Consider the following 22787-nt stretch of genomic DNA (forward strand, 5'->3'; position numbering starts at 1 on the left):
TGCTCAACTCCAACCCATTATAAAACTCATAGGTACAAGTACTGCTTAGATATTTATTATGTTTACACCAATCAGTTACAAGAAAGTAGCATTGCTGGTATTATCTCTTGAATCCATAGGAAAACAAGATAGGAAAACTTGAAGATGCTGTCCTGTGGAGACTGCACCTGCAGAAGAGACAAGTCTTCCTTGCCCACATCATTTCCCTTGCTCTAGTGCCTGTGAGATGCGGAGGTGAGTTACACCAGCTGCAGTTACTCTGTCTCCCTTCCCAATGCAAAGAAAAGTTGACTATAAATGTGCAGAGATAATAGAACACAACAGATACTTGTTAGACACTAAGTAGTTACTCCTGTTCCATGGCTTAAAATGACTAGTACAAATAGGAACCAATGGTACTGTGAACGCAGTTAACTGCATACTTGAATCTTTCTTAATTGGTTGTTTTCTCTGCCCTCACCAAGATTTTCCAAAACCACATAAAGCATTAACAGCAAGATGCATTACCACTTCCAGGCATCTCGCCTCAGTATTTTTGCAGTCTCTTGCCAAGCTGTGCTGTCATCCAGTGTAGTTAATTGTGACCAAGCATGAAGTCAAGCTGCTTTCAAAGAATGGTGTTTCCTCTGTCCTCCTGTAGCAGTTGAAGCATTCTTTACCTCTCCCCTCTCCCCCTTCTTTCTGGTTCACAGCCACAGAGCGTTTTGGAAAGTATACTCTGCAGTACTGGCTTCCCATGCATACATGCTTAAGTTCCTCAAGGAAGCACTGGTATAACTGGGAGCCTGTTGCTTCAAAATCAGTGTATTGACATAAAGCTCTTAAATAGAGACACAACTAATGACTGCCAGTGGTGTCTGTGACTCCTGGAGTCAGATATCTAACACACTCGTCCTTTCTCAGATCAGTCCCAGTGTCAGAGGGAGGAGCACATCAGCTTTTTAAAGCCTGTGCACATCCAGGCAGATCACGGGTGCAAATGGGGCAAACGATAACAGAGGACACCATCAGTCTCACGCTGTAAGTTATGTGGTACTTTACACCAGCTCCCTGGCATTAATTCTGTCAGCAGGAAGGCAAGATATAAATCTGTGCAACTATGTGTTCTTGTGCTCCATGTTGGTGTGATAGTTCAGCTCTAGCTCAGGAAGTGTGCAGTACTCTAAGTGCATGTGCGTATGATTTATTGCAACTGTTGGCCTTGACTGGTACATGACACCTATAGTTCATTTTATTCAACGAAATCCACACCACTGAACTCATAAGCTCAAATCAAACCACAAGCAGTGCAGAATGTGACCACCCAAAGAAAGAGTGGGGAGGGGTCCAGAAGACACATGGTTATAGCCAGAGGTGCTTAGTGCAGATCAACCTACATCCCAGAACCAAGCAGATACAGGCCCTTATCCCAGTACAAAGAACCCAGTTTCTTGCTGGGGGATAAAAGTTAGCTACAGACTCCAGCTATCAGTTGTTCTTCCAACTCCAGAGCAGCTAGTGTCCGAACATCATTCAGGTAGTTACAAGAGCCCTAGGGTGGAGTGTTTATTCTAGATGATCAGGTTACAAAGAATGTGTAGCCCATAGTTGGCAGAAAAGAATAAAAATTAGCAGCCTCACTCACCCACATTAAACCAGAGTAGAACAACTGAGAGAAGCCAGGAGGTGCCTTCTACCACCAGCACCAGGACGCATTTCAAATACACAAATCCATCAAGAGTCACTTCAAAACCAAGTAGCCAAGTTCTGCTCTACGCTCACCTCAGCTTTAAATCTTTCCAAGCCAGGAGAACAGGAGGAATTCTTGCTCTTTAGAAAAAGAACAGATAATAGCAGCTAACACTCTAAAGCCAGTAAGCTCTTTTGCCCATTTCCAGTGCAGCAGAAACCAGTTTCTCAAGAAAGCAGTTTGACAGCTTTACTGAAACAGCACTACTGTCACAGTCAGGTGGACTTCTGCCCTAGGGAAATAAAGGCTCTCTGCACTTAGTTAATAATTGCAGTATTTTGGCAGTGCCACACAGCTGTAAAGACTTTCACACTGCCTATTAGGCCAAAAGAACCAACTTGGCACACACTAGAGACCTTCACTGATTTGTCTCTGGGTTGTTTCTTTCAAAACTTTGTTTCAGTATGAACTGATTAAGCAGTTGGAATCAAACAATCTTACTTCAACATATACTGTTCATGGTTTCCTCCTGAACCCCCTAGAAGCCCTGGAAACACAAGTTTAGTCTGTTCAAATTTAAATACTTAAACTATAGCAGCAAACCAAAGCAAAATTAAAAGAAAACCAGGAGAGGAAACTTCTCTTGAACAGCAGAATTACTTTGTGTGAACAACAGAGGTGCTGAACAATAGCTTCTGCTTCTGTTTCTTTCTTTTCTTGCCTCCCTTTTCCTCTGTGAAGAATTAAAATGATACTGTCATTCTTCTCATGGAACAGGAACATCATACAGAAATGATAAACAGTCTTCCCTAGCCTAAATGACTCCTGTAGGTCCATGACACTTCTTATCAACTCACTGAGCACCAGGTAGTTTGATTTTAACACAAAAATGACTGCAGACAAATAAAGAGAGATGCTATCACACTTAATCCACACCTACAAACATGCCTGATTATAAAGTTGCTGTTGCAACAGCAGATCCCAGGACTGCAAGTGTGTAGCAGTTCGCCTTTCAGACAAGTATTGCTTTCACCCATGCCCAAAAACCACTACAACTGGAGCCGAGACTCAACCTCACTGAAACCCCAAGGCCCTTCTGTCCAACTGTCTCCATCATTCAGTGCAGTCTCAAACAGAAGCCAGAGCTAAACATCAGAACTGAGCATTAGAAATGAGTTTTATCAGCCAGCAACAGGCTTAGAGGTTTAAGTTCATCCCAATTTGAAATTTCAGCTAGCAGTTACCTTGACATTTTGGTCAAACTTAAGTGGTAGCTCAGCAGCTCAGGTATTTGTAGTTTAAAAGCGCATAACCTAAAACTTCCTTGAGACAAAGCTTAAATTAAGTTCTAAATAAAAACATGGCAGACGTGATTGTGAAAAGCCATCTTTGTCCTAACAGGATTCTCTGCTAGTTGGAGATCTCGGCTCTCACAAGGGGAGCTGCCTTAAGCTAACAGAACCCTTAGTCAAGCTGTTCAGAAACCACCACCTGACAATTTTCAGCACTGTTCTGTGGCCAATTTTCAGTCTCCAATATTGCTGCTCTCACTGCTCCCAGAGGAAAAAGGAGAAACACTCTATTTTTTCACTCCCCCCCGCCTTTTACCTGACAAATGAGCAGCTGTGGACGGTTTGTCCAATTTCAGGAGGGCTGCCTCAATCGCTTGGCTGAAGGAATTCTGGAAGCTGGGCACAGGTATGCGGTCAGAGCTGTCGCTTTCTCCATCACTATCCACTGGCACAGGGAGGGCTAGAGTGTTCTCATCTGAAAGAAGGAAAGGGCCTTGAGAGGCAGAAGGCTGTATAAAATATCTGCAGTGCAAATGTGCCTCTGCACTCCAGATGTTTCTTGTGAAGTGACAAGATCTCTTAGATTTAGATTCATGGTAAAGAACCTGAAACAGTAATACCAAATTTTCTCACCTCTTGTCTTTGGAGCAGGTTTGGGCCATGTTTCTGGTTTTGCCTTTCCAACTCTCAACATCTGTAAAAAAAAAGATGTAAATGGGATTTAATAATATCTTACTAAAACAATCGTGCATACCTCTTAAGTGGAAAAAACCATACAGGAACCCCTTGAAGCACTCAAACCCTATGCTGTCTCCATAAGATTTATCCCACATTGGTTTTGTGGGGGAAGCAGTTGTGTTCTCAGACTAATCCCCAACTAAGATACAAGTAATTCTGACAAGATTTACTCTGCTACATGGCTTACCTGGGCAAAGGAAGGGAAGGGAGACTCCTCTTCCAAACTCCCACAGAGCAATGGGCTGACCTGGCTGGCAGCAGGTGACAGTGGAGTTGGAATAGACTCTACAGAGAAAGCAGCAGGTAATTAAAGCCAGTTGCATTCGGCAGAGACACTCATTCTGCCGTTTATCAGGATGAACCAGAAATAAAGCTTTATTATCTTATGTATTATCGTACCTTATCTTAGCCAGTTTTCTCTCATCAGTTCCATCTATCAGTCACACAGTGGGACCTCTCAAATTTTCTCAATACTCTTATTTAAGGAAGATTTAATGGGAGTTTTTTGGTGGGTTTTGTTTGTCTGTCTTTGATGTTTTGTGAGGGTTTTTTGGGGGGTTGCTTATTTTGGGGTGGTGGGTGGGTGGGGGTGTTTTTTTTGGGGGATGAGAAAAGCTTTTAAGAACAGTATCTACTTAATATTTTTTTTTTTTATGAACTGCAAGATAAAACACTTGGTAAAGCATCACTGGACAACAGCCTGAATGCTCATCAGCTGTGTTTTATTTTAGTGGGGAAGATGGAGAGGGTAGAAAGAAAACATGCCAGCAGTGCTTTCCTGGTACACACTTTTCTTTCCTTCTGGGGAAACTTTTTTCCTTTCTTTTGTTCTGCCTTAACAAAGATTTAAAAGATGGGGCAACTATAGTGCAGATCTCATATTGTCACTGAAGTAGAGGTAGTAAAAAGCAGACAAAGGACCAGAATGTTTCTTAGCTGTGTCAGCCTTTTGTATATGATCTCACAGGCAAAACAGGAATGTCTTTGATCAGCATTTAAGAAAGTTTAGTGTGTAAGCAGTAGATCCCAAAAGAACAATCAAGAGCTGGATGTGACGTGTTTTTGCAGATGCTCACCTGTCTGATACACAGGGCTTCTGCCAAGAGGAGACAGACAGAAGCTCCGATGATCAATGCTGGTAGTTTCTCTGGGACAAGAGGTGAAAGCAGGGAACTGCTGCAGATTCTCTAAAGCAATATGGACCTCTGGATCTAGAAAGAGGTGTTAAGTTAAAGCACTACACAGTGTGGAGGAAGACTGTCAATATGCAAGTGCTTCAAGAGTCTAGGAGGTGCCAACTCAATTTTCCTTCCACCCTCTATTTTAGAGACCAGTACAAGTCCTGCTGCTGGATGGAAACAGTCCCCAGGTACTTTTTTCCTTCTTCACTTTTCATGCTGTATTGTGATTACTATAAAAAAAGAAACTAAGAATCCTGAGACCTATGTACACCATGCAGATACAGCTGCACCCCCAAATGCCCTCTATCTCTCCTACAATGTGCAAGTATGTAGCATAACATCATTTAACATCCTGACTAAAACAGCTTCTATTTTTCACTCTACAGACACTGTTTCTAATCCCTTGTAATCTTTTTCTAAGCACTCACTGCAAACTAAAGGCCTTAGAGTTCATCCTGTAGCTCAAGGAATCAGCTTGGTACCTAAAGATGACTGGAAATCCACCAGTTATGCACAATCACCACTTACATTTGCCCTGTTTCTTGTTTTCTTCTATCTCAATTCTGCGTTCACGTCGCCGTTCATCACGAGCTTTCTTCTGCCGCAGACGTCTCCTCTTTTCAAGGTCATCTAGAAGCAATGCAAACCATTGGATGTCAAAACCCCCCACACAGATACCTTGGCAATGTTTTCTTCAGCTCTGAGAACAATATATTCAGCTGTAACACATTAGTAACAAAATATGCTTACAAACAACATATGCTCTTCCAAGCAGTCAGGCTTTTTTATTCTTTGTGTAACTGTTGTCTATAAAATAGTGAATTGGGGTTGTTCTGTCTAGTAGTCATCGACAGTTGGTGCAAGAGGAGTAAAGCTGCTATGTATGTTCTTTTATCTGCCATTAAGGGTAAGAATGACTTCACCTTCATGGATACATGGCAGAGCCAACTAAAAAGGCGGTACCAACCTGAAAACAACTCTAAAGTCTCCTTAGAGATGATGGGTGGCTTCAGAGCCAGTTCACAAATGCTGAACTCACACGTGAGGGGCAAGTGACAGAGGTAGCGATGACGCTGTCTTATATCCTGATAAAAAAAAGAGCAGATATATTATCACAACAAGGTTGAGAGGCTGCCGTAGTGATGAACAGCTAATGGAGACTGAACACCCACCATTCCACAAAGTCAAATGGGAAAAAAATAGCGGCAGCGATGCAATAATCACTTTATGAATGATAAACACGTGAAGGATGTGTTGGGTCAGAACCAAATGCTCCAAGATCTCCACCAACTACACCTAATCATATTTGGATGAAGTTACTCCAGCTTGCTTACCAATTTTCTTGTCATTTCTCCCTTCTCACACCACTGGAACAGAATTCTACATTACCAGTCTTCTGACATAATTATTTTTGCACTGGACCAAATTTGCCTTTTACACTTCAACTATTTGGATCAACGACCACCGATTTGCTAGACCGAAAGAAATCAAGTTTTGTATTTTTCCACAGGGACAAAAAACTTGAAGACAATTCCCTGTCTCTACATCCATTCTTACTTGAGCATATACTTTCTTAAAGATTAATTAAGAATCATGTATAGTTGTTACTGCACATGTCAATTCTTACAGTTGTCTTTATCTGAGGTAAAGGAATTCAAGACCCATCCCCTCTTCCAGAACTTCAGTGGCTTAAGCACTTTCACTCCCTCTATCTCAAACACTGATGTTTCTGTCCATCCTCTTTATATTCCTCTACCCCTGATGCTCAGAAATAACTGTTTGTCAAGATAGAGGTAGAATACTTTATCAGGCTGAGAAAGATGATGATCTGTGTAGTTCAAGCTACTGTCTTACATGACAAAAGAATTTACTTTTAAGAGAGCTTTAACAACAAAGCAATCTAAAGCTCGCAATTCTCTTACCCCTAGAACTTCCTACCTTCTAGGTAAAAAGAAAAAGCTAGACTGCAGCCTACTTACCAAAAGCAACATAAGGTACTGCACCTTACACAGATGCCCTTCCTAGGCTAGGGTGCCTACCCTTCCGTAGTTATTATTTACTATTACTGAAGAGAAACAAGTCTCATCTATCAGCTGCAATGATCAATCTGCTAAAACAACGGCCCTTAATTAATAAGAAGATAAAATAACTACCTCTGTCATTGAGTACCCAGTTATCTCCACTACAGCGGCAGTTATCTTCTCTGGACTCTTCTCCAAGCTGCCGTATTCACGAACAAGACATCGAACATTCACTGGGTGAAGATACATACACTGCCCGTCCTCCGCTGCAAGAGAAGATACCATCACTTGTACTTTGCCTTTTCACTTTCAATACCCTTCTCCCCCATCTTGGGTACATTCTCCAGTAATAAAATTAAAGCTCCTCTCTGAGTTTCCGTGGCACTTTCATTTCACAGGGATTAGCTGCATCTAACAAAGTGACAAACCTCTTCCTCAAGAGGGATCCCAAAGGAGGCACCTCTGCCCCCATGATTCTAGGATTTGATTGCACTGACCTTGATAGAAATAGTAAAAAGGAGAGTTGCTAAGATATCCACTGGTAACTGTATCTTTAGATTCTTGGCAGCTTGTTTCAACTGGATTTGATTCTTCCGTAGTGTTCACATCGGGTTCCCCTACTACATCCACCTCAGGTACTTCCTCTTCATCCAGCACTGCCTCTTCTGCTTCCACAGGGGGTGAAAGGGAACTTGCCAGATGAGAGCAAGGCTCCACAAGCTCCTCATCAAAAGCAGAGAGATATTCCACACCACACTATCACAGCAGAGAGCATACAGTTAGTAATACATCACCTCCTTCAAAAGATTATCATCTCTGCAAAAGTTTTTGGTGCCACTTCACCATACACTGTAGAGTGAAGTGGTGCAACTAAGTATTAACAAGATCTGCCAGAACAGAGTTGTCACCCACCTTTTTCTCTTGGCAAACTGCAGGCTCCACAGCCTTGGAGCTTTCTAGGACCAATTCTTCCACAGCTGCACTGATTCCAGCAATGCCATTGTTTTTACCCTGGTCAGCAGAGAGTGCCATTTCTCGCTCCTACAGGTCATCCAAAGAGAGTAAGTTTCAATTTTCTATTTAAGCCAGGATACTATCACCATAGTTATTTTTAGCCTTGTCCTACAATTCAGGTTTTCACAGATCTTTAATTCATCTGTGACAACGAGTGACCCTTGAAGGGAGGTCCTCTCCTTGTTATTGGAAAGCACACCCAGTGTAGTACACCTAATGGCTTTGAAAAGGGATATTCTACAGATTAGCTCATGTCTGCCCAACAGAAGTTATCCAAGAAATTGCTGGAGGTGAAAGGGAAACATCTTCCTTTGAAAGCAGAACTCAACATGGAATGGAAGGAATACCATTCACTAAAAAGCATTCTGTTCTGTTGCCTTGAACATCATGCTCCGAAGCCCATACCTGGGCTCCAAAGGCTATAGTATCCTCCAAGATTTGTAATGCTGTTCTGTGCAAACATCACCACCTTGCTAGTATGTATGTTCTGGAGACGAGAATAACCATACACAGACACTTACACAGCAGAATATAGATGCTCAGCACTCAGCATACTTCTAAAAATAAAGTTACTAAAGCCTCCAAAGAGGCTCTCACCTTCAGTTCCTGGATAGCTGCCTCAATAAAGCAAGCCTCTGGGGTGTGTTTTTCTTCCTCATATTGTTTTAGTAATGCTGCTTTCTCCTCCAGAATCACCAGTTGCAAGACCTGCTCCCTGGATGCCAGAAGCAGCTTTGAATACTGACTGTGATGGTCATCTGAACAGAAGGAACACCGAACCATTACTATCTCTAAAAATACTGCAACTGGAAAGTTCTGCAAAACTGACCTCTGGTTTGGCTCAAACTAGTTCATAAGCCCATATGTATTAAAAAAGAAAGTACAAAACATTATTATGAGGGTTTTACAAGCAGCACAGCAGAAAGAGTAAGCTAAAGAACTGCAAGTTTAGCAAAAGGTAGTTGCCTTTGTTACTAGAGAGCTTAACTATAAACTTCACAGCAACCACAGCATTACATACTAGCACAGTCCCTATAGTCACTGCTCCCCAAGGGTCCGACCATGTCTACAGAACACCAAGTTAATGCTGAATTTCCTGGGTTTAGAATAATCTCACATTCCTGTTTGTTCTTTGGTTTATGAAAGGATTTGAAGTCCTTTCCTTTCAAATACCATGACACATGTAAGCACACCCCCTGCATGCTGGATACCCATCATGTGCTCAGAGACTTGACTTTTTACAGAGATCTTCAATGCACACAGCCCTTCAAAAGTGTGACTGCAAAATGAAGGGAGCCAAGACAGCCCACGAGCCAGCAATGGCAAGATTATTTCTTTAGTCACAAAATTTCTGTGATACTAACAGATAAGATGATGATGTGTTAAGTCACATAACTCGACTGGAGAAAACTGAAGAAGTCAGGCAACAGATGTTTGGAATAGGTTTGCAATAATTTTCATTATTTCCCCATATCATTCACAGATTTTAGTTGATAAGTGAAGATGATGAAAACCTTGTTGAAAATTACATCCTTAAAATAGTTTAGACAGAGACAGTTATTTTTGCTAAGCTGTACAATGAGGAGCCAGGAGGAAAAAAAGATGTTAAGGACACTGAAGAGCCAACAAAAGCAGCAAGAGTCACACCAATGACCGTACAATACAACACACATCAAACTAGTAGCAATGACTGAGAAGGCAGGAGTCTGCAGAGCAGTAACTTGAAGGGAAATAGCACACAAGTTAAAGCCTTACAGAAAACAAAGGGTGGGTAGAATGCTTATTATTAATATGTGGTCACTAAGGTTTTCAGCTGCTAAAACCCATGTTTTGTAGACGGGTTTACTCTAAGGAGACAGCATGGCATTGCTATGGTAAATCCTCTCTACACAAGCCCTAGTCACAGTTAGGAGTAGGATGCCAACCACCAGTCCTCAGATACTCACCTCCAAAGTAAACAGGCTGCACCACATCCATCCACTGAGATTTGGGCAGTGCTATCAGAACACCTTTCTCTCTTCTCATAAGTTGCATGGTAATGGTATCACCAATTGCATATTGACGTGTTTCCATAGCAACAACACTGCAATGGAAGCAGGAGGTTAGTGGGGTAAAAACATTTCAAAAGGATACATCATTCAATAAACATTAGTTCTCACCTCTTGAGATCCTTCTTGTGAACAGAGCTGTAACAAATAGGACATTTACTCCAGGTCTTTTCACTCAAGGAGAGATAGTGAAGGATGCACGCCCAACAGAAGATATGCCCACAGCGGGTGATCTTTGCTGCAGTTGGTGGGTACAGACATATGGGGCAAGAGGGCACTTCATGGCTACAGATTCGCTGAAATGGCACATGAGAACAACAGTACAAGTTTTAGACTTGGAAATCAGATCCTGTGCTACAGAATAAGCCACCTGTAAGATCTACCCTAAAAAAAAAAAAAAATCAATCTTCCAGCTCTTTAGGCTCTGCTTATTTACCAAGAAATTAAGTACACTGTGAACTAAGTAACACCTTCAGACTGCGCACAGAATAGCCTTCAAAGCCACCCATCTGGTATTTCTACTCTAATGACATCAAAAAAGTGACTCTTTTCATGTTTCTAGTCATGTATTCGTCATCTCTTTAAGAGTTAGCAGCACCTTCATCATCTCAATTCAGACACTGAAAAGACAGCAAATGAGCTCTGCTGCCTCACTTACACAAGCAGACTTGTGCAGCCCTGTTTAACTGCGAGACTGAACTTACCTATTTCCATGAACATGTTAGTTCAGTCAGATGCTTTAGCATCTGTATGTTGCAGAGACATAACTGCCAAGCAAGTACCTAGACTTCTCAGCTCTCTTGTAGTGTCAGGTCTCCTACCTCCTCCCCACCTACACCATACACCAAGACTAGACTTGGCAGGTAATAAGTTTCTACTTGAGGCAACCCAAAGTTCTGACCATAATTCTCAAGAGATTTTCCATTTTGTTGCTAGGCAAGACAGGCCACCTATGCACAGAATAATTCTTCAAAATTCTACACTCTAGTCCTCTTCCATGGACTCATGCCCAAGTTTTCTGTTAATATCTCGATCACAAGGACTCTGTCTACAGAATGTCAGATACTATTTTTGATGAGCTCCCATCTGCGAAAGCAAGAAGAAGCTGCTAATTTTCCTAATAGATTTTAGCACTTCTCTTTTCCTGTCATGAAAGTATTTCATAATATATTCCATGACAGATCTTTCCCAGTATTGTGGGAGTAACAGAAGAGGCCTCAACTCAAAAACAGCTGAGTTTTATGTAACATCACAGAGAGAAAGAGGCAGTTAAAGACAGGTTGAGCTTCTTAATAAGAAGAAGATAAAAAAAAATCTAGCCCATCACAACTGACCACTTGCTCCACAAAGTCCCAGTTGACCAAGGTATCTGGATCAGCAAAGTGGACTGTGTAGTCCTGTTCTTCAGAGACAACAAACTGGCAGCTGGGGAAAGGCAAAGAGACAGATGATCCACTCAGTTGTTTCTAAAAATTCTTTGAGAACTATCCTATAGGATTCTCTGAGCTTCTTCGTTGTCCAGCAGAAAACTGCTGGACACAGTAACTTCTATGAACAAAAACCAAAAGAGTTCAATTCATAACCAGATTTCCAGAATACAGATGTGTCTAATTTCAGTTAGACACAATATCATCACGTACTAACTACAGAATGAGCCAGGCAGAGTAGTTTTCCAGAAACTGTAAGAAACAGCCAGCTCCATCCAGGATCTATTAAAAAAAAAAAAAGGGGAATCCACAAGTGGAAAAAATATGGTCACAAAAACTACAACTACTGGGATTCCTGCAAACAGACTTCACTACAACTCACAAAACAATAGGGAAAAAATCAGAAACATCAATGCTGAAAATAGTTGTTGTTATCTTTAACATGATCCGATACAGGAAGTCCTGACTACGCTTAAATTCCAGTGGAAGTGACCTATATTTCCAGCCAAAAGCAATTCTGCTGCTGGATTACGATACTGGTCATCATTTGGGTTATAATACATACCTATGGGCCTGTGAAATAATCAGCAGTTTAAGAACTAAGACCCGTATGAGTAATTGCTTCTGGGACTTATAGATTCAGATTAGCTTTCAGCCAGCAACTGCTACCCCAACCACCTCAACATACTATGCTTTGGAAAAAAATTACTATCTTCCATAAGGTCTACACTGGTCTTCCCTAACAGAGTGCCATATTCCACAAGTGATGCTAGAAAACTAGAGCCGAAGACTAACTGTTTTGTATCTAAAGGACTCACTCCATCAGATACCTTGTAAATAGGTAAAGATGACAACTTTGATGTATTTTTATCCCTTTCAAGTATAGTCATTACCACTAAGAACACTACAGAGAGGTAACTTCACCCTGGAAAAGTCAATACAAGTAGTGAAGGTCAAACACAATTCCCTGGCTGATCATCCCTTACAGCTCAGTGTCTCTGTAGAAGTTTAAGAGCCCTGCTGGTCTTCCACTCACTTGGCCTGTAGGAAGAGCTCCTTGTTGAAAGGCTTATGTCCCCACTTGTTCCTTTTCCCCCAGTTGCCATATCCATTCCCATCGAAATGGCCTGCTTGGCCACGGGGTTCAAAAGTGAAGTTCAGTAAGTGGTTCAGATTAATCTTCTTGGGACCAGAGAACTGGGCAGGGCTGAACTCTGCCCGCTGAGCCTCTGCTACCTAAGAGACAACAGCATTTGTTAGAACGTGCCAGAATTTACTACACAAGCATCAGTACAAGCTGATACCCAGGCCCCAACAGTGATTATGGACAGAGTATACACCATCCACTCACTCACCTGCTCCCATTCCAGTTCTGCAAATCAAGTAGTGCAGCGTTAGAAGTGCACGAGAACCTGAAAGTCAGAGCTGAGTGGTCTTACCCCACACTGATCAAAAGGAGGAAAGCATAAGAACAACCCACATAAGGATAAGTAAAAGCTGGCAAAACCTAGTAGTCAAGGTTACTAACAGAAGACAGCTGTTCAAATCCTGACAACATTCTTTTAGACAGCCCGTAATACAAGTCTGATCACTATTTGCACAGACTGTTTTGGTTAGTTTTCACATAATGAAGCAAAGAATGAGAATTCAACAGACAGCAGGTGAGTTGTGACAGAGTCAGCAATTCGGGTGAGCAGAGCTGCTCATCCACTAAAACTGAAAAAGCAGAGTTCTCAATGAAAACCCACGAACAGTCTATACAGTATTTAGACCCATATCAGCATAAAAGCCTCAATCTGGTTTTACTCCACCCTAACATCACCAGGGCCAATACAATTATGCTCCCAACACCACCATCACATGAGAAGTTGTACACTGAAGTGATTAGGCACAATCAATCTCCAGAGGGCAGACTCTGTTTAGGAGCCTGGCTGACGGAGTCCCTTTGGAGGCAGTCCTGAAGGGCAAAGGAGTCCAGGAAGGTCTGGGACTTTAAAAAACATTAAAAGCGCAGGAGCAGGCCATCCCCATGTGCCAAAAGACAAGCCAGCCTGGCTGAACAGAGAGATCTGGCTGGAACTCGGGACAAAATGAAGAGTCTACGGCCTTTGGAAGAAGAGGCAGGCAACTCAGGACGTCTACAAGGATGTCATGAAGTTATGCAGTGAGAAAATTAGAAGGGCCAAAGTCCAACTAGAACTTAATCTGGCTACTGCTGTAAAAGAATAAAAAAAGCTTTTATAAATATATTAGCAACAAAAGGAGGGCTAAGGAGAATTTCCACCCTTTACTGTATGTGGGGGGAAACATAGTGACAAAGGAGGTCCCAGTTGACTGGGGGTCAGCAAATGTGACACCCATCTACAAGAAGGGCAGGAAGGAGAACTATAGGGCTGTCAGTCCGACCTCAGTGCCAGGGAAGGTTATGGAGCAGATCATCAGGGTGACCTTATCGCTCTCTAAGGCTGCCTGAAAGGAGGCTGTACCAAGGTGGGTCTTGGTCTCTTCTCCCAATTAAAAAGTGACAGGACAAGAAGACATGGCCTCAAGTTACATTAGGGGAGGTTCAGATTGGATATTAGGAAAAATTTCTTCACCAAAAGGGCTGTCAAGCCTTGGAACAGGCTGCCCAGGGAAGTGGTGGAGCCACTATCCCTGGAGGTATTTAAAAGGCATGTTGAATGGGGCGGTTGGGACATGGTTTAGTGGTGGCCTTGGCAGTGCTGGGTTATCAGCTGGATTCAATCTTAAAGGTCAATTCTACAATTCTGATCACACCAAACTTAAAAGCTGGAAATTACATCACTAGATATTTTCATCAAGGACCTCTGTTTCAGGAGCTATGCACATGGCCTGTCTAGGCACTCATTCCTCAGATGGCACTTTTTACTGCAAATAGAGCAGAGAGCACTCCTCTTCTGTTGTTGGTTGTTGCCAAGTTGTTCTACTCACACTCACTCTGGCATCTCAACGATGTTAGCACCTCTTATCGCTCCTTCCCTTCCCAGCCCAGGAGCTGAACACAGCAGACCTATCTAGGCAGGTCAGAGTGATCCTCTCGTCCCAAGAAAGAAGGCCCTGGAGGCACGGCATTATGATTCTCACCTCATCTCGTCTTCCACCATTAGAAGAGCTAAAAAGTTTGCCACTTCCACCGCTACCTCCCCTTTGAGGAGGCATCTTATTAAAAGCTTTGCTTTTCTGTGAATTGGAGCGACGGGACTGACTGGAAAAGTTCTCATTTTTTGAATAGGAAGTTTCTCTTTTACGATTATAACGCTGTTTGGATCCATTGGCATTCTTTCCATCTAAAAGAAAAAGAAGAAAAAACAAGGATCAGATTGGCAGCCTCAGAATTGTCCACACGTACTGCACCTCCACAACATGCTCACCCTGGTTAGACATCAAATCAGGATTTATTAGTTTCGCCCCCTCAGGAACCTAAACCATTTCATTCCTATCACTGCCCAAAAGAACTGGTCAAAGAGTATCAAAAAAAGGATGTATTTGCTGTGCTTTCTCTTTTATTAGTGGTTGAATTTTCTTTATCTAGGTTTGGAATTGCTGTTACCAGATGTCAGTGTGTTGTCTGGTACATGAAGTAATAGACACCAACACCACATCTTCGTGTCCCATTACAAAAATGGACAACTAGTTAATATTTTCATTCTATTTTCTGAAAACACACAATGCATCATATATTGTTCCTCTATATAAATATACTGCTGCTGTATTTGTCTTGAAGTCTCCCACTTCACAAGACCCCATTGCCTGTTTTCACTCAGTTCTGCCTCCTGTGCTTAAAAGACCCAAACAAATCTACTTCTTTCACAAGACCAACAAATGCTAATCGATCGTGAAGCACCAGACCAATGCTTTGGCCTTGCAGGGGACAAACCTAAGTACTAAGTCCACCAACCTATGCGACAGGAACTGTTTGCCCAAAAACAGTGCTGAACACACCACTGACCCTAACGTAGGACACAGAGATGAAGCACAAAGCAAAATACTGCAGGAATAGAGCTCACAAGAGCAGGAAAACCAGTCAGGCTCTTGAAAGGGGTTTCCTGTGTCTAAACAGCTGCTTCATTAGACTGCTAGAACAGAAAATTAATACATGAAGGTATTTCTACCAGTCTTAACACAAGATTGAAGTTGTCTTAAGGACACAACACACTTAACCTACCATTTCCGCCGACTGCCCTAAGTTTTATTTGTAGAAGAGGTATGTTGATAAGCGTGGAAGCAAAACTCTACAGGCCTAACAAGATGTCTACCCACATCAGCCAGCCCCAAAGACCCTCTGGATACTCAGTAAGCTATACACAAACAGGAATGCCTCATGAAAAACAGCTAGACCCATTTTATAAAAGCCTACAGGTTTCCCCACCTCAGAGTCCTCCCCACCCCTTAACAGACATCTTACACAGCAGGCAAACACCCCACTGCGATTCAGCATCGTGTTTCTTAAATGGGTTGTTTCATTGCCAGTGACCCCCATTTTCCCCTTCCCCAGCACCACCTCCAATCTACCTGAGCACTTAAAACAGCTGCAATGGGATCACTCACATGCAGTCTCTTTTCTTTTGTTATTTTTAGGGGGTTTTTTCTCCCACCTGTACTCTCAAAAGAGAGGGGCAGTGGACTGGAAGGTGTTTGTGTTATTGTGCATTACTGAGGAGCTGACTTTTTAAGAATAGGTAATAAAAGTGGCTTGACTGGGTTTTACAGTGGTCTGTTTCTTGCACATGCCAGACTTTGCCTGCAACTGCAACTACAGAAGTAGAAGGAGACTATCATTACTTCCCTGCGATGTGACAGAACCATTCTGCAGACAAACTACCACCAGAATTAGTTATTTACTCTGCTATTCAAAAGGCTGATCCTTTAATTAAACCAAGTCCAACAGAACCCCAGATGTATAACTCAAAGACACGCCTGCACAGCTTGCAGCGCTATCAGCCAGGTCAGGCTAAAGAGACATGGGTTGAGCATTATTGGGAAAGAACCACACCAGAAGCTGCCAAGTACCGAGGGTGTGACCAGGTCTGGCTGAATGATTACTCAGATAGACCTTTTTTGAGAGTGTTTGTAGGGAAGAGGCTACAATCAGCACCACTGGACCTCTGGTGAAAAAAAAAATAAGTTATTTTGAAGAGGTTTGGACTATACCTTCATTTAGGAGCAAAGTTTGTCAGTTTAGAGCTCAACCACCCTCTTACATCTGCAATTCCAGTGAGCGCACTAAAGGGGCACGCACTTCTTGTGTCTGTAACAACTTTGCAGAAACAACTCAAGAGAAGTTCAGTCTAAAGTGGGTCTTTACAGGCCCAGGAACAAGAAAGAGTTTGTACCTGTAGCCAACAGAATTTCCTACCACTTATAGTTTTAATGAACGTAGTCACCATCAAATTTGTCACTCAGATGGTTTACACACATTCCTGTCATACTACAGGTCCTTCCAACTCCACTCCTGGAGCCTGCAGGAGTCACTACAGTGACTCTCACAATTCATAGCAAAGTCCTCTCCACCTCTGCCTTGTATCACAGTCTAACAATGCTTCAAACCTGACTTTACTGATTCCAAGTTTCCTCCTGCAGAATAATTACCCTCATGAGGACTCTGGTCCATCAGAGTAGCAATGAAATCAGTCAAGAGACAACCAAGAGTTTGGAGTATGCATTCATAAACTGGAACCGAATCTAAGCAAATCCAACCTTTTCCTGCGTGCTACATGTCAGGGTGCTCCCCGCTTTGTATCACCCCTCCTTGCATTCCTATGAAGAGTGGGGCAGGACACAGCTATCCGCACTCATGCAGGGAGAAAAGTGGAAGATTCTCACTGCCATCCTCTCTTGTTAAATCCCAGTTTTAAGTACTGTAGGTTTTGATCTGGGAGTTGCTTTTTTCCTTCTTTTCTTGGAAAATTAGGAATGAGCAACAACACCAGTGCTGGTGAGGTACTTGATATTACTCAGGTCCTCAGTCATTTTGCTTTTGTCACAAGATCTAACCTATAACACATAGATCTACCCATCCACACTCCAAGAGAACACAGACTTATAACAAATACTGTGTATATAATTTTATAGAACTAGCAACAAAGCTGCTCTTGCCTTCTGGAGCAAGCTCTGACATTTGTTTTCCTGCTGGATGCCACATTGTTAGAGGACCTCTATTTCCAAAGATCCAGAGAGAGGAAGCCAAGTTCACAGGACTAAAACCAGCTCTAGCTGACCACTTTGGTCCTGGACCCGCAGTACTGGTTTACCACTGGGGTGAGGACTGCAGTTTCCTTCCATCTTTGTTTGCCTCCTCTTTTCAGCTGAGCTGTGCTGAAGCCAACCATGTTGCATAAGGGGTTTGGGTGGTGGGTCACACTTAAGCCGCGGGGTGATTGCATGAAAACATGCTGAAGGTATTGCTGCTGTGAAGGCAAACATCCGTGAGCAAGAGGTGACTGAGCAGCCACGCACCCCAGCTCGGCACGTTCACGCTGTAATAATAAGGCCCAGCAACATCTGCAAGAACTAATGTTGCCCATCAGGTCTTGAGCACTGCAGAGAAACCAAACAAGCTTATTTTGCCTTAGCTGCTTTATTCCATCCTAATGGGATGTGACTCCTGTTGGTGCACTAATATAACCCAAAGAAACTTTTCTGTTGAAAGCTTCCAAGTTTAATTTCATTTCTAAGGCCAAGTTTGAAAGATAGCAAGAATCTAACTTCCAGAAGTACAAGAGCTTATGGTATTCTAATTAACCCATTTCAAGCTGTGCTACAAGAGAAACAGGAGAAGCTACCACTAAATTTAATGAATGTCCTCCTCATTTCCTCAGCTGGACTCGATCACAGCAGATAACTCTGGAAAGCATCTAAATGGCAAGAGCTTGACTGGACCATCCAGTGACCATGAGTGCAGCTAAGGGTCAGCACTGTAGGGAAGGTCTGTGGTCCATATGGATACTTCCAACTTCAAAGGAGACCCAAGATTCTCAGAATAAATCCCACACCTTTCCTGAAATGGGAGAGAAATCGGGTGGATCACATCAGTTACATGCAGCATGACAACGAACTCAAGATCACATGCCAGTGTCTTGCATGCAACAGCTACCAAAACACGTAACACAGTTCAACACAGCTGTGTCCTGTATGTTCATTCTGTGGCTGTATGCCCTAATCTGAGCAAGGGAATCTTCTCATTTAGTTTTCAGTACCCTTCATTTAAGATATGCCCAGATATACATTTAGTCCTGCTAACAGAGATTCTAATTTTGCCAGGCCTCTTCAATGCACTTTAAAAGAAGCAACTAATTCCATAAGCCTTTGGCCTCCACTGTAGTTAAGAAACAGCATCTCAGAAGCTGAATTGTGTCAAGCCAAAATTTTCTTCTGTTTTATTAAGAAAGAGGTCTTAAGAAAAGTTGGGGCTTTTTTAATGAAAAGTTGGTGTATTGTATTGGAGTAGAAAAGTATGGTACATCAGGATTTCTGTTCTCACTGCTCCTCTGCTACTAGTGATATTGTTTCAAGCCTGTAAAAGGTGCCATTCCACAAAAGAAAAAAATCACTTTTATTCTGGGCTGGAATGACAGACCTTTCATTTCCTTTCTCACTACAGATACTGTTTCTTCAACGTGAAGACATACCAGCCACAGGACAGGCCATCTTTAACTCCTTACAGAAGATGTTTGTATTCTGTGAACACAGCATCATACATCACTGAGAAAGAAACTGTAGTGATGAGGTATCTCTTGGCAAGACAGGGACAGAAACCAGATCTCCACCACACGAAAACCTCATGTCAGCCTTTCCCACTGCCTCTCGCATGCAGAGAAGTTTATGTACTTTGTTATTCTGTCAGAAGCCAAAGATCTGGTCCTAAAACTCTCGTTCCACACCTAGCATGGGATATCCCCTGCTTCCATTTGTACTTTCATTAGACAAGGGGAAAACATGAAATAAGAGACTGAAAAATAACAACAGTAGCCAGGGATAACAAGACCCGCACATCAAATCCTGTTGCTGACACAAAAATCCTTGCAAATCAGTTAGAAGTTCTTCTAGAAATGGCTGCCTAAAAAAGTTCTTCCTAAAAAGACTTTCATGGGTTGAAGTTCAAATTTCAGTGTAATCGCAGTTACACCACAACCTGGGGAGCTGTGGGTGAGCCACCTCCCATGTCACTCCAGTCTATCCTGTGGGAGATCAGTTAACCCAGGTGAAGAGCAGGTAATACTTGGTTAACTGGGATCTGAATGCATTCAGAATGTCCAAGAAAGAGTCAACACCTTCAAGACACCCATTTTGTCAACCCTCTGGAACACACTGCTCCTTTCTCAGAGACCTGAAGTAATGCAGTTGAAACAAACCACTGAAGAGAAAGGAAATTAGTACAGCGATGATGTTGCAGCAACCTGCTGATACTCTGATAAATGCGTCTGGGATTAAACCCACTCATTTTAATCACTACTGCCCCATTTCCAGGTTTTAGGGAAAAATCCTGCAAGGTTCCAGGAACACTCTGCTCCCAAACAGGTTTAGAGAATGGAGGCAGATTAGGTCTTACCTTGAAAAGACAGATGACAGGAGCCATAATGCCTCCTCATGAACTGCTGTGTCAGCAAAACTGGCTGTGTGCAATGACAGACAATACTTTGGTTTAAATGCCAGATGAGCAAACAACATGTAACTCTGAGCTCCTCCAAATCAGGTTACCGACACACAGCAGGTAAGAGGAATGCTGTGTATTGATACAAGACCTCCTAAATCAAGGAGTAAAAGCACACTCAACTAGAGAACAGAATGAAGTTAAGGACTCTTTTCATAGGCACTAGCAAGTGTCTGTTCTTACTATAAAACCAGAGCTCTCAAGCTGATTACTGCAATGCTAATGAAGATAAAACATTAATCCTTTAAGGGAGAAGAGAGTAGGGCCTGCAGCTCACCCAACCGTGAGCAAAGCCGGAAGAGGAAGGAAAAAGAAAGCAAAAACAAGCAGTGACCTGAAACGAAGCCAATTAGACCCAGCTGAAAAACAAACAACATAACAACAAGGAGTTCAGCTTCACCACGAGCCCAACCTGGCACAAAGCCCGCCAGCCTCACGCTGTTCACTGCTCGCGTTCCTCCCGCCCGAGCTCACATCGCTTCAGACGCACCACCGAGACGCCGAGGCAAGCATGGTTTCCCGCTAGAGGCCTGAAGCCCAGGGACTCCCAGCCCAACGCTACCACCCCCTCCGGCTCCCCCGGCCGGCTCTTACCGCCTTTGGGCTTAGACTCTCCCGCGGCGGGCCCGGCCGAGGCGGACCGCGGCTGCTGCCCTTTGCTGCCGGCCGAGGAGCCGGGCGCACCGGAGCCGCAAGGGCTGCTCTTGTCCATGGCGGAGGCTGCGGCGGGGGTCGCGCCGGGCGGGCTCTGCAGCATCAACGGGCGCCGCGGGGGGCGAGGGGCGGCCCCGGGAGGGGGGACAGGACGGGCGCTGGCGGAGCCGGCGGGGGCCCAGGCTCATGGCCCGCGGGGGCGACCGGCGGGGGCGGCGCAGCGCGGACTCGGCTTCCTTCATGGCGACATCTTCTCGCTGCTCCGCTCGAACCGGAGGAAGGCCGCGGGAGGCCGAGCCGGGCCTGCGGGGCTCCGGGCGACGAGGAAAGTGAAGCTGCTCACGGAGCCCCGCGGGGCCCGGCGCTGCCTGCCGCCCGAGTGGTCGGCACCACCCAGGAACCCACCGGCTCCTCGGCGCCGCCCCGGCCCCGGCTTGGCCGCCGCTGCCCCGTAATGGCGACGAGTCGCCCTCAGCAGTGGCCGGGACCCGGATGGAGCCGTCCCCGGGCGGGCCCGCGGGCACGACGGGACTCGTAGTCCTCGGCCGCCGCGGAGCACGACGGGAGATGGAGGCCCCGGGCCGCAGAGCGCCCCCCCCGCGGCCACCGCCCCCTGCAAGCCCCCGGCCCCGAGCCGCGGCCGGGAGGCGGGATGCGGCCAGAAACAACGTCCCGGGCCGGGTGGATCTAGCCTTTTATTTTCCAAAGCGGAAACACACTGGAAACACACTGGTTTGGAACAGGAAGAGCTGAACACTGTCAGCTCTTCAGCAGGTGGGAACTGACAGTCGGGGGGGTTATGCTTGCGACCAAAGAGGCCTGAGAGGATGTAAAGAATCAAGTATTTCCACTGAATTGCAGCAAGTAACTCTGAAAGTAAAAAAACCAACTCTGCAATGCCTAATTCAAGTGATCTTTAACTTCAAAGCAAAAGAAAAGGGGAAAAAGCTCAAGGCAACAAGTTCTAAAGGCATTTCAGTTAACCCTTAAAATCAGTCTTGGGTGCATCTGCAGATCCCTTTCCCTTTAGTTTAGGGATGAGAGCCTCAAGTTCACTGGAGAGGAGTTCCAGGTCTTTTACAAGAAAAGTCAGGATGCAGTGTGAAAGGGCAGAGCTAATAAATAGTGGTTTAGGAGAAGTCTCACAAAATGCCTTATTTTAACTCCTGTCTGTTTCCTCATTAGGTCTGTTACTCTTAGAATTACTGACCAAATCATGAGGATTGTTATCACAGTGTTTAGACATCTTGCATTTGAGAAAATAAACTTTCTAACAAACTTAGTCATCCACATTTGCAGGAAAGTAAGAAAATAGCAAAAGAAGTACTAGAAAAAGAGGGCAGATGGCCATAAAACTTCCAAAGGCAGGACACAAGACTTTTATTAGCCAAGAAGCTGGCTGTGGAAAGAAAATAAATACAAGGAAGTTTAGGTTTGGTGTTTAGTTTTTTTTGCTTTCTGTTTTTCCTCTAACTACAATAAAAACATCAACCATGGCAGCAAAATCCGTCCTATTGCCCTTGGAGGCCAGAATGTGCTTCCTGGGGAAGGCTGAAGGCATCGGGCTTTGTGCTGTTAGTACACAACTGATTAACAACATGAGAGTTTGAGAGTCAGTCCATGGCTCTGAGCACCCTCAGGAGCAGACCAGTAACAGGACCCAAGCAGAAAGGGATGGGGTGACTGGTCTGTTGTGTCACGGTTGCGAACGTTCCTTCCCACAGTGTGTTGCCAGGTAGGACTGTATTTCCTGTCAAATTCCTGCAGGAGACACCACCAGGAAATTAGCATTACTACCCAAATGCTCTCTTTGGGGAGCAGAGGAAAGGAGTTAAATAGAAAGAATTGTGAAAGAGAAGAACTGGAAAAGTGAATATAAGGTTGACAGGAACACAAAGACACCAGTCTGCAGATGAAATCCGACTGGATTATCTGGTGTCCGCAAAACTCGCTATTCTAGAACTATTTACCCACCAATATTTTTCCTTGATTTCTGAAGTCCACATAGTGTTCAGGAGGAGGGCTTTAGGAACAAACACATATCGTCATTATATGCGCTGCAATGTTACACT

At 43.8% G+C, this 22787-nt stretch overlaps 1 protein-coding gene across 2 annotated transcripts; it reads right to left on the reverse strand.

Annotated features, from left to right (window-relative positions):
- Nucleotides 1–33: 33 nt before the first annotated feature.
- On the reverse strand, nt 34–21237 carry RNF10 (ring finger protein 10). 2 transcript variants are annotated; one of them, XM_030501337.1, is made up of 18 exons: nt 20656–21237; nt 14496–14698; nt 12427–12626; nt 11298–11388; nt 10075–10259; nt 9862–9998; nt 8513–8673; nt 7814–7942; nt 7399–7657; nt 7034–7167; nt 5848–5965; nt 5409–5510; nt 4776–4910; nt 3887–3984; nt 3595–3655; nt 3278–3436; nt 2330–2402; nt 34–2216 (listed from the first exon to the last, which is right to left on the reverse strand). In XM_030501337.1, the coding sequence occupies exons 1-18, from the start codon at nt 20816–20818 to the stop codon at nt 2186–2188; spliced, it is 2439 nt and encodes an 812-aa protein (XP_030357197.1). In that variant the 5' UTR covers nt 20819–21237; the 3' UTR covers nt 34–2185. The 2 variants fall into 2 exon arrangements, with proteins under 2 accessions (XP_030357197.1, XP_030357198.1); XM_030501338.1 differs by having other exon boundaries at nt 34–2402.
- Nucleotides 21238–22787: the final 1550 nt, after the last annotated feature.

The sequence above is a fragment of the Strigops habroptila genome, chromosome 11 (genome assembly GCF_004027225.2).
Source record: "Strigops habroptila isolate Jane chromosome 11, bStrHab1.2.pri, whole genome shotgun sequence".
Classification (NCBI taxonomy): domain Eukaryota; kingdom Metazoa; phylum Chordata; class Aves; order Psittaciformes; family Psittacidae; genus Strigops; species Strigops habroptila.